General features: G+C 46.5%; 1 protein-coding gene across 1 annotated transcript in view; it reads left to right on the top strand.

Moving 5' to 3' along the window:
- Positions 1-10,152: 10,152 nt before the first annotated feature.
- KAZALD1 (Kazal type serine peptidase inhibitor domain 1) overlaps positions 10,153-12,680 on the top strand; it is a 3,580-nt gene continuing 1,052 nt past the window's right edge. The window contains exons 1-2 of the mRNA XM_044662529.1: positions 10,153-10,651; positions 12,181-12,341. Of these exons, the coding sequence (XP_044518464.1) occupies positions 10,153-10,651; positions 12,181-12,341 (660 nt within the window). The remainder of the gene's footprint in view (positions 10,652-12,180; positions 12,342-12,680) is intronic.

Here is a 12,680-nt window from a genome sequence, read left to right on the forward strand (position 1 = left end):
TGTGTGTGTGTGTGTGTGTGTGTGTGTATGTATGTGTATATATATATATGTATATATATATATATTTAAACCTTTACCTTCTATCTTAGAATCTATACTAAGTATAAATTCTAAGGCAGAAAAGCAGTAAAGGCTAGGAAATGGGAGTTAAATGACTTGCCCAGGGTTACACAGCTGGGAAATGTCTGAGTTCAGATTTGAACCCACATCCTCCCTACTTCAAGCCTGACACTATCTATTGTTCTATCTAGCTGCCCCAGCATGAAATGATATTAAAGAAGTCATTTAGTCATGTCTGACTTTTTGTTTTCTTGGCAAAGATACTGGAGTGGTTTGTCATTTTCTTCTCCAGCTCATTTTACAGATGAGGAAATTGAGGCAAATAGGTTGAGTGACTTGCCCAGGGTCATATAGCTAGTAAGTGTCTGAGGACAAATTTGAACTAAGGAAGATGAGTTTTCCTGACTCTAGGCCTGGTACCCTATCCACTGTATCACCTACTTGCCCATCATATTTTTTAAAATTAGTTTGTAGTTCTTTTGAGAACTGTTAACTCACATCCATTGACCACTTATCTATTGGATAGTAGCTCTTGGATAGTATACCTGTATGTTGTCTATAATAGAGTCAGAATGTATGAGCATATATATATATATATATACATATATATATATATAAATATATATATATATGTGTGTGTGTGTGTGTGTGTGTGTTAGTTGTCTATAGATCTTAGATATCAAACCCTTATTTGAAAATTTTAATATAAATATTTTTCACATTTGTTTGCCTTGCTATCTGAAAGTTCTCCCAGGTGCTATCAGTGCTGCCTTCTGGTAATAAGCAAAAATGTAGTCCCTGTTCTAATGACACTTCTTCCAAAATATGAAGCTGCCTTTTCCAGGCCAAACATTCCTATTTGATCCTTATGGCACAGGGTCTAATCACTCTCCCTGTTCCCTTCTCTAGACGTTTTCTGTTGTCTTTCCTAAAATGAGTTACCCCAAACTGAATCCAATATTCTAAATGTCATCTGATCAGAGCCTCAAAGTCTGAGGGCGTAACAGAGTCAGAAGTTTATTTTGCTTAGAAAATGGGAGATATGGGCATATTTGTAGATTGAATGAACCAGGAGAAACTGAAGATGCCTTCCAGAAGGATATGATTCATGGGATAAGATCACAAGGGAGATAGGAAGAGATGAGATCATGGATTTAGGTAGAAGGATTAGCTTTCGAAGATAGAGACAACTCTTTTTGTGACTGAAAGGAAAGGGGTGAAATCATTGAGAGGTGTAGAAAAGGGGAGTCAGATGTCGGATGGCTTCAAATTGTTCTATGAAGATCACTTTCTGAGAGGAAGGAAAAGGGGATGGGCAGATTGAGAGTGTGGAACAACTATTGTGAGAAAAAATTAATTAAGCTATTAGTGTAAATCCTTGAGGCCCCATTTGATGTTAGATAGCTCAAATGTGGGCCTAGTCAGAATGATTTTGTTATTTCTTCCAGCAGGATTTGGCACTTTAGGAGTACCCAGTGGAAGATTTGGATGGTAGAAATAATCCATGGCTCAGTGTTATCAGGGGTGTGCTGACAAATACTTAAGGATCAGCTCTCTAAAAATGCACAATACACTTTAATGTTTAATTTGCATAATTAGCATTTTCTTCAACCCCTTTTTAAGTCTAAACAATCGATTAGACAATAAATCAATCTCTGCTTTATAGTATTTGCTGATTTCAGACGTGTAAATGCCTATGGTGAAAATGTTTACATTGGGGTGCTGGGGGCTAGAATGAGTTTGCTTTAGCCAACCCCTGAGTATTATCAAGATGAAAACACTGGAAATTTAAAGAGGATTTTCATCTGAATAATTAGAGATGACCTCCCCCCTTTTTGGTGCAGCCCTCTTGTTTAAATTCCAGAGTTTAAAGCAATGTAATTGGGGTGTTTTAGCCTTTGAGGACCAGACCTAGAGCTTGTGCAGATATTCCCTACCTAGTTTCAAGTCCAAATGACTACTTTGAAGTTAGGAGGAATGTTTCCAGGGGGAAGCTGGGGAGCTCTGTGGATTGGGAGCCAGGCCTAGAGATGGGAGGTCCTGGTTTCAAATCTGGCTTCAGATACTTCCTAGCTGTGTGACCCTGGGCAAGTCACTTTACCCCTATTGCCTAGCCCTTACCACTCTTCTGCCTTAGAACCAATCCATAGTATTGATTCTAAGGTGGAAAATAAGGTGTTTTGTTTTTTCTTAAACCCTTACCTTCCGTCTTGGAGTCAATACTGTATATTGGCTCCAAGGCAGAAGAGTGGTAAGGGTAGGTAATGGGGATCAAGTGACTTGCCCAGGGTCACACAGCTGGGAAGTGTCTAAGGCCAGATATGAACCTAGGACCTCCTGTCTCTAGGCCTGATTCTCAATCCACTGAGCTACCCAGCTGCCCCTGTGTTTTTTTTTTTTAGGGAGTGTTTCCAGTCAAAAGACTGGTAGTTATTGTATGATGACAAAGTCTTCTATTTGGCTTTTTTTTTTTAAGCCCTTACCTTCCATCTTGGAATTAATACTATGTATTGGTTCCAAGGCAGAAGAGTGGTAAGGGCTAGGCAATGGGAGTTAAGTGATTTGCCCAGGGTCACACAGCTAGGAAGTGTCGGAGGCCAGATTTGAACCCAGGACCTCCCATCTCTGGGCCTGACTCTCAATTCACTGAGCCATCTAGTTGCCCCTTTCTAATTGGCTTTGAAGCTGAAAAACATGATGACTCAAGGATTGGTTGTTGAGCCATAATATATTCTAAAATATTTATAGCAGCTCTTTTTGTGGTAGCAGAGAACTGGAAATAGAGGGGATGCCCATTAATTGGGGAATGGCTAAACAAGCTGTGACATATAGTTATGATGGAATACTACTGTGTTTAAGAAGTGACAAATAGATTATTTTTTTAAAAACATGGGAAAGGAGACAGCTGGGTAGCTCTGTGGATTGTGATAATGAGATTAAATCTACCTTGCTCATTCTTAAATCTAATCACCAAAAATGTAAACAACTCCACTTAATTCACAAGTTGGGAGGTCTGTGACCCACCTGTGCTAGGGTGAATGACGAATCAGAATTTACTGACTGCCTCCTGGGCAGTCCTAAGAAAAGCGTCTGTTGTGATTGGACACGTAAACTAAGAGGCAGGCATAGGAATTGACAAAAAAGAAGCCCCTTTAAAAGAGAGTGACAACTTCCTGTAAGGACTCTTCTTGTTCATGTCTTGGACCTGAAGGAGCTCTTCTTGTTCATGACTTGGATCTGGAGGAGCACTGGACCTGGGACCCTGAGACCTTGGTGAGATTGTTCTTAAATCTTTCCCTTAGAATTACACGTGATGAGTGTAAAGACTAAATCTTCTTGGACTTCTCTAAAGGAACTGTTCTTTAAAAAGAGACTCTGTGTCTAAAGCTCCTGCTTCATTCAGCTCTGGCCCTTTGGCATTGGTCTCAAGGCTGATGTTGTGTGCAGATGCAAAGCATGGAATCCCTGCAGAATTCCAGGGGACCCCCCTGGAGAACTTTGGGTGAGGGTCTCCCTGTACCTTTGCAGGGATTCCATGCTTTGCATCTGCACACAACACTGAACCCCCTTCAACTGAAGACTAATTAGATCTGCCTGAGTTGAACAAGGGGGTTGGAGCAAATTACTTAGTGTGTTAGATTACTTATTCTATACTCTCTCTCATTTTCTTTATCTTCCTCTTCTCATTTGTAAATAAACGTCCATAAAAGTCATTTTGACTTGAAGTTATTCTTTAATTGGGGATTGATAGTTATTCAATTCCCTGGTGACCAAACCTTTTAATATCCACCTAACCAAAACCCCTTTTTACCCCTTATAGGTCTAAGAGTCAGTCCTGAAGATGGGAGGTCCTAGGTTTAAATCTGGCCTCAAACACTTCTGTGTGACCCTGGGCAAGTCACTTAGCCCCCATTGCCTAGCCCTTACCACTTTTCTGCCTGGAACCAGTACATAATATTGATTCTAAGGCAGAAGGTAAGAGTTTATTATATATTATTATGTCATATAATAATATATACAGCAACAGAAATAGTGTTTGAAGAATAACTTGTGTATATCCACTTCCAGAGAAAGAACTGATAAATAGAAACAAGCAAGACATGGTTATATACAAACATATATGTGTGTGTGTATATATATATATATATATACACATGATATATGTCAAATGATGCCTTCTCTAGTGCAAGGAAGGGAGGGAAAAGGGAAGGAGATACCTGGGACTTTAATTTAACAAATAAAGTAAAGTTAAAATAAAAAAGGATTGGTTGTTAAGCCATAATTGAATAGAAAACAAATTGCCCATTCATTAATCTCTTTCCTTCATGGGTTTAAGAAAGCAAGGACTAGTCTGAGTTACCTCCAAGAGCCAGGTGATGGCACAGGCAGTCATGTGGCTATGCTGGCTATGAGCACATGCCCACCTGTCTATTTTGCATTTTCTTCTAAAGTGACCCTGCAGCAATGATAAGATGGAAGTGTCCAGGCAACCTGGTGAATTTGAGAGATGTGGAGATCCCATTAGAGGTGCCAGAAGACTGTTTGACCCTTACAATAGAGAATAATGCCAGCTATGAATGCTAAAAAGGCATAAATCTTGGGAATCCAGCTGGATATCCTGTATAGTAGAGAGCTACATGGAAAGGAAACTTCATGAGGAATCCACAGAGAAAAGTATTTCAAGTGCAGGAGTTATGTTACTCCTTTACTACATGTGTTCTTTACCTAATTATCATTTTAAACCATTCTCCCCTCAAATTCCAAGTATGTATATGTAGAAGAGTGTTCCCCAGATTTCGGAGGGGGAATGTTTTATACCAAGTGTTCTTGCCAAACCTCTTTAGAAATTAATTACATTGTCTAAAAAAGTTCATTAAATCTGGCTGTCTGATTATTAGTGGGAAGCACACTGGTGGGGACTTATAGTAGCTGAGAAATCTAGTCCCTTAGACTTACCCCTAAAACACTGGAAGTGGGAGTAGTCAGTCACTCTTTGTGGACCTTAAACTTGATGTCTGAGATGGAATTGGAGAATGTGAGAGTGAAAGAGGTTATATTAGAAAAAGAAAAAGTCCAGCTTTACCAAATCTGCTCTTATCCTCTTAGAGTTCATTTTAGGATTTTATCACTGTCAAAATAAGGGATCAAATGGTCAGGAACTAGTGTTTACCACAGTGCCTGGTACATAGTAGACAGTTAATGATCTTTAATTACTACTAACTAGTAAGCCTCAGAAAAAGCTGTCAGGAACCTTAGAGCATACCACTTCTAAGTCCCTCTTTCTATAGTCGAGGAAACTGAGGGCTAAAGAGAGGAAATGATTGTCCAAGGTCATGCAGATAGCAAGTGACAGAGCAAGTATCTGAACCCAAGTCCCACAGGTTCCTCATTCTGTTGCCAAACTCTAGGACCTAAGCATTCCCTTTTCTCAGAACCGTTAGGATCTAACCCAATCAAAACTAACAACTTTAACAACACAGCTTCGCTTTGTGCAAGGCCCTTCTCGACAGCCAGAGGTCGGGAAAGGGATCATTGGACCTTCAGTACCAAAGCCTTCTGCATCCTCAGACCAGGGCGGTGCTGGCTCAGTTTTTTATCAAAGGGGACAGATTTTTTTGCTTGTTTATTTTTGTTTTAAAACTGTATTTCTACCTTCACTTCTAGGTACTGGTTAGTTTGGAAGTGGGCTCCGCCTCTCACTCCTAGGTAACCGCCCCATCTTCCCTCCCGATTTAGACAATAAAAAAGAGGCTTTTCCTTCTCTTCCATCTCCTTGGCAACTCCTGGTCCATGGATAGTTTCTGGGCTCAGTTATCAAAGGCTAAGGCCACTGGGTGCTTGCGTCACTCCTCTCCCTCCTTTTGACCCCACTATGGACCTCAGGTTCTCATAGACCTGCAATGATGCCCCAGGCAAGGCCATTCTCCCTACTGATTCTGGACTGCACATTCACCTTTTCAAAACCCGCGGGCTTCCTAGGGCGCGCTCCCTTGGAGTTCCTACTAGGGAACTATTTCGCAAGACCATCAGTCCCCTCTCAGCTCTGCCTCCCATTCTCTAGCCCCGCCTATTCCGTTGCAGAGCACCAGCCCCTCCCCTCCCTTCCCCACATCTGGAATTTCTGTATGCCCAACCACCAGAGAAGCCAATAAACCCAGAGAACTATATAAATAACTCATATTTCTACGGAGGTTTAGGGTTTGCTAAGAGCTTTCCTCACAAAACTGCCCCAAGAGGAAATTCAATTCCGTTCAAGTCAACGAACACTGATATTAAGCAACCTTCTACCAAGTGCAGGCAACGTGCTTAGGTACAGAGAGACAAAACGGAGACAATCTCTCATTTCAAGCAGCTTTCGTCTTGTTGCGGGAAGAGATGGGCTGGGAAGGTGGGAGTCGTGTCCACAGATCACTCAGCGATGACTTCATTGGTTAGACCGTCAGAGGATTTCCAGGGAGAAAACTCTGACGATGCACAGGAGCAGCTGGTCTTCAATGGATAGTTTCGAATGCCTAGGACACTTGAGACGGGAAGTCATTTGCCCCGGGGTCACATAGGCAGTAAATTGTCAGGAGAATATCGAACCAAGTTTTCCTGACTCCACGGTCAGCTTTATTTACCCACTTCTCCATGACATATATATGTTTATATGAAATATGTGTGCGTAATATATATATATATATACATATATAGAGAGAGAGGGAGGGAAGAAGAGAGAGAGAAGGGGGAGAAAGGGGGGAGAGGAGAGGGAGGGAGAGAAAGAGAAAAGTAATTTTAGGAAGTATAGAAAAACACAAACAAGGAGAGAGGGTCTTCTATAGAAAGGAGCACCTGGACTGTGTTTCAAAAGAAGACCGGGATTCTCATCAATGCTCTTCTAATAGTACATGTAGGCATGAGGACAACCTGTACAAAGGCAAAGAGGCAAAGAATATAATAGTGATCGGGGCCAATTTGGCCACAACCATATAGCATGATTATGAAATCAATCTGGAAAGGTAGGTTGTGAAGGGTTAAAGTGTCAGACAATGATATTTGTATTTTGTCCTGGGGGCAATAGGGAGTCAAGGTAGTTTCTTGAGCTGGAATGGCATGTTCAGACATGTGCTTTAGAAATAACAATTTATTTGACTGCCATGGAGGATGGATTGGAGAGAGGGAGAAACTGGATGCTAGGGAGACCAATTCTGCAACTACTTGCAAGAGTTCAGCTAAAAGGTAAGAAGGGCCGTGGACTAGGATGGTGATTTGAGTGGAGAATACTTGTATGCAAGATTTGTGGTGGAGAGAGGATCAGTGAGGACTTGACACATGATTGGATGTGGGAGTTTTAGCTTGAAGCATTGAGGATGGCTTGATGAGATTTCAAACCTAGGTGAGTTAAAGGGTCGTGGAAGGGATAGTGGTGACCTCTATAGGTGAGTAAATTCAGAGGAGTTGTGATGTCCCCCAAATAACAATAAGTGGTTTTCTAGGATTCCAACCTGGAGCAAGTCCTTCCACTCTGTCCACCACAGCTTGATGATTCTTTATGCTTTGCACCTTCCCACGTACTTAGCATGCATTGGAGGAGGGAATTGTTGTGTGGGAGAGCATATCAATGTCCTCGAAGGCATTGTTGTTCCAGCAACCCGGCCAACATCTTCCCTCTGCCCTCAGAGAGATCTTCGCTGTCCCACCTCAGTTCTTATTTCCCCTCTCCCTCCTACAGAAGGCGGGACACAAGCGGGACTAAGCAGCTCTGGTACTCGAAGATGAATTGAAACTCTGGGGTGGTGGCTCTTTTTAAGCTGAACACCTCTTGTCTTTTGCTCCCCACTTTCATGTGTTTCCAGTTTTCCTGATTCACCCGCCAGCTCAGCCCCCGGCGCCATAGTGGCGCTGGCTGTGGTTGGGAGAGGGTCCCCACCCTCACCAGCCCTGCAGCCTGTAATCAGGAGCTAAAGTGACGTACAGCTGGGGATCAGCTCCTACTTCCCACCCCCGCCCAGGCTTAGCCGGACCGACTTTAATCCCCTAGAGGGAGAGATCTTGGGGGTGCTGCACCTGCCAGGCAGCCTGTTCCGATATGAGGAAGAGGAAGAAAAGAAAGGCAGGGGGTGGGGAGAAGAGGGCCAGATGTGTTAGAGACAGATGTGGGTTCTGGACTTACCAATTTCTGGCTCCTTCTCTTGGGTGGGGAACAGAAGGGGATGGGAATGGGAATAGGGGTGGAGGTTTAAAACCATTTACTCCCTCTCTGACCAGTCCTGGGTGAGCCCAAGCTATGGGAGAGGCAAAGAAGACACAGACCAGAAACAGAGACTGGAAAGAACGCAATAGCAATAACGTAACCTGGGTCCCAGTCCCACCACTGTTGTGGGGATCTGATTAGGGCTCGCCTAGACAGACTGTGGCCAGGTTGCAGGAATACTCAACAGCAACGTCTCTCGGGCTTCTCTACTCCTCTAGTCTTCCATCAGAAACCACTCAGGCCCTCAGTCTTGCTCTCCTCTATCCCATCCTCCCTTCCCCAGGATTCCAGTCTCTCAGTATCCTCCGACTTCCCCACTACCTCTCTGTCCCAGCCCTTCAGGATAAATAGTCTTTTGTCTCTCCTGGCCTTTCAGTATCCCAATGCCTCGGTCTTAAAGGCTTCCTGTCTCCCAGCCCCCTTGCTCCGTCTTCCATTCTTCCAGTTCCTCAGCCCGACTATTTTGGCTCCCCCGTCCTATATAGTCTCTGATAGCCTCCAGTTTCTTCCATCCACCCATTCGCTCTATTTCTCAGTCTTTGGAGTCTCCCGACCTGTCAGTGTTATCTAGTCTTACAGTTCCGCAGTCCCTCGGACCCCCTCCCCCTATGCTCCCCTTTATCCCCAGAAAACAATGTCCAGCTCTTGGCCTCGCTCTCCAACTCCCATCCCTCTCTCCAGGCCATAGGGTGTCGGGTTACAACGCCTTGGCTCTCTCTCCGTAACCCTGGGCCGTTTGAGGCTAGGGGCGGGAGGTGGGGGTGACCAGCTGGCTCTGGGCTGCTGCAGGAGGCCTTAGTGCTGGGGGGAGGGGAGGTTGGGCGCGGAGAGGGGGCGACGTCGCGAGGGCGGGGAGAGGGGGCGGAGGAGCGGCTTTCCCAGTCGCTGTCCTCAGGGCTTCTTCAGAGAGCTTGGGGCCCAGAACCGAACTGGGTGCCGGGGCCTAACAGAGAGCGCTGTTTGCTCAGGCGATTCGAGCATCTCCACAACTCTAGTCGCCAGTCTTTAGTTCCCTCGGCTGGACTTGCAGCTGTTCTCTGGGGACCAAAAACAAGGTGAGGGGTGTGTAGGAGAAAGGCTAGAAGGAAAAAGGGGGGAGGAGTTAGTAGTGGCGGATAATCTCAACTCCATCATCTGTAGCTCTATCCCACTCGATCCCCATCCCCCCCCCGCCCCGTTACCCCAATCCTATTCGTGGCAGTGACTAGGGATGATTCCAACCCCCCATCCCCCCGCAGGACAAGAGCCAGGGAAGCGGAGCGGTTTCCTGTCCTTTTAAGTGGGTGGGTACACTCCGACTCCGCGCCGGAGATCCTTGATTTGTGTGGCCTTAAAGAAGGCCAGCGACTTCTCTTGTGCCAGTGGTTTAACAGAAACCCTCCCAGGTAGGGTGCTACCCTCCAGGTCCCTAAGGGGTGAAGTGTGTAGGGAAAGAGTCCGTATTGTGGGAAAGGGGGATACTGAGGCCTAATTCAGCTGTGCATGGTGAGGGAATGGGGGTCTTGATGGTCTCGAAGAGAGGAGATCGTTGAAAGAGGTAGGAAAAAGGGGTAGTGGGGCAGGATTAAAACCGAAGTTCGGGAAGAGGAGTTTGGACGGGGATCGGAAAGGGCTAGTGTTTGGAGGATGTGAATGAGTCAAGAATGGGTTTGGGGAGATGAAGGAGCAGATTTGGGGAAGAGAGGCAGAGGAAGGTTTGCCGGAAAGGAGGAGGGCCAGGGAAGAAGGTATTAAGGGAATCTGGTTGTTTCCTATTTGACTCCCGATTTCCCTGACCCCTCTCCTCTCTCCCACAGTGTCCAAAAGGGTAATGTCTGGGACACGGGGGGCTGAGTGACAGATTCCAGTGACCTCCGACGATGTTTCGGCAGCCAGCAGTCCTGGCCCCTGCTCTGGCAGTCCTCTTGCTTCTGCAGCCTCTGCCCCCAGCCGGCTCCCGTCCTCCCTCGGGCCCTGACTACCTGCGGCGAGGCTGGCAGCGCCTGCTGGATGAGGGAGAGGGCTGCGGGCCCTGCCAGCCAGAGGAGTGCCCGACCCCGCGGGGCTGCTTGGCAGGACGTGTCCTGGACTCATGTGACTGCTGCTGGGAGTGCGCGAACCTGGAGGGCCAACTCTGTGACCTGGACCCAGAGGGCCATTTCTATGGGCGCTGCGGGGAGCACCTGGAGTGTCGGCTGGATGCAGGGGGGGACCTGCAGCGCGGGGAAGTGCCCGAGCCCCAATGCCTCTGCCGCTCTACCAGCCCGCTCTGCGGTTCTGACGGGCGCACCTATTCGCAGATCTGCAGTTTCCAGGAGGCTGCTCGGGCTTGGCCACAGGCCAACCTCAGTGTAATGCACTCAGGGCCCTGTGAGGCTGGTATGGTTCCCCCAACCCGGTACTCCGCCCAGGCTGGATCCCAGCCCTGTCCTCTATTTCTAGAAAGAACTCAAAATCCCCAGAATCTTGAATCTGGAATGAGGAACTACTCTCCCATTCTGTACCATAGAACCCTCCCCCCCCCCACAGACATCTGTACCTGAAAACCACTTGGCACCACTGATTCCCTCCCCTGAAACACACTCTCCATTCTAGCCTCTAGGGTACCTTCTCCATATTCCAGATTGGACCTTTAAATTCAGGGGTTGAGAACTCAGGGTCTGGGGGTAGCTGAGTAACTCAGTGCATTGAGAGCTAGGCCCAGAGATGGAAGGTCCTGGGTTCAAATCTGGCCTCAAACACTTCCTAGCTGTGTGACCCTGGGCAAGTCACTTACCCCATTGCCTAGCCCTTACCACTCTTCTGCTTTGGAACCTATACACAGTATTAATTCCAAGATGGAAGGTAAGGTTTGAAAAAAAAAAGAAAAGAAAAATAGGACCCAGAACTCTTCCTCTATGTGGATCCTGACATCTCCCATCCACCCTACCTTAGAGAGAAATCAGGGAATTTTCCCCTGTTAATTCTCCCATCATCAGTATCTTCATTCTGGCACTTGTCCCCACCCCCACCAGTTCTTGGCCACAGGTAATGGTGCCAGGTGAAGGTGCCTGTCCGAAGGATTATATCTTAGGTGCAGTGAGAGATCATGCCTAATTATGCCAGAATATTCTGGGTGTGACAGACGTACAGACAAACAAGCTGTGTCCTCAAATGATCTCAAAGACAGAGGATGGGGAGAGGAGGGGAAAGTGAGGGCTCAGTGTAACCAGAGCCAACTTAGCTCCATTGTTCCTGGTATCTTGGGAGCCAGTGGATGAGGGATGGGGGCAGCCAGGAGGGCAGTCCCAAATCCTGAAGCTTAAAATCTGGAAAAAAAAAAAGAAGTAAAAGGGAAGGCTCAGCCAGCAAAGAGCTAGCTTCCAGATTGGGTTTTGAGCTCTGTGCTTCCAGAGTTTGGCAAAAGGTATGTGTGGGTGCTCCTTAGGCTTCCCTCCTTACCCTACCCACCCCCAACCCATTCGTGCTCCAAGTTTGCTTTGGAGGATTTAGTGACTTTCTCTTCCCGAGGGGGCTGGGCTCAGTGTTAGACTTGGCTGTAAGTTGACTGGCAAACAAACCCCAGGGGTCCAGGGGCCCCCCTCCTCTTCCCCTCCTGGCTTCCTGTCCCAGGGCCTCACTGGTGTCAAGTTTTCCCCTTGCCACATGGAAACTTGGATGGGGAGGGAGAGGAGCTCAGTGCAACTCTGTGGGAACCCAGCCAGGTATGAATGGGGGTGTGAAAGGCAGAAGTAACAGGGAGATGGGTGACCAAGATGGTCTTAGACACATTGGGACAGAATTAATCCCAGAGCCATCAGATGTGTGTGTGTGTGTGTGTGTGTGTGTGTGTGTGTGTGTGTGTGGCATGTTGGGGGGCAGGAAGAAAGGGTCTTAAAGCATCCAAATGACTTCATTCTCACCTATAGAACCCCAAATCCTGTCCCCACCTCGGGACGTTTGGAATGTGACTGGGCAGGATGTGATCTTCGGCTGTGAAGTGTTCGCCTATCCAATGGCCTCTATTGAGTGGAGAAAAGATGGAACAGAGACACTATTACCTGGAGATGACCCCCATATCTCTGTGCAGGTGGGGACCTTGATGTGGTGTGTGAGGCAAGAATAGATCTCATCTCTTTAGAAAGGGGAGGCAAGGGTTCGGGCAGCAAGGTGGCTCAGTAGATTGAGAGCCAGGTCCAGAGATGGGAAATCCTGAATTCAAATCTAGCCTCAGGCAATGCTAGCTGTGTGAATCTGGGCAAGTCACTTAATTCCCATTACCTAACCCTTACCATTCTTCAGCCTTTGAACCAATATGCAGTATTGATTCTAAGACAGAAGGTAAGGAGAAAGAAAGAGAGGCAGAGAGAGAGAGAGAGAGAGAGAGAGAGAGAGAGAGAGAGAGAGGGAGGGAGGGAGGGAGAGGAAG

This window comes from Gracilinanus agilis, chromosome 2, assembly GCF_016433145.1.
Source record: "Gracilinanus agilis isolate LMUSP501 chromosome 2, AgileGrace, whole genome shotgun sequence".
NCBI classification, from domain to species: domain Eukaryota; kingdom Metazoa; phylum Chordata; class Mammalia; order Didelphimorphia; family Didelphidae; genus Gracilinanus; species Gracilinanus agilis.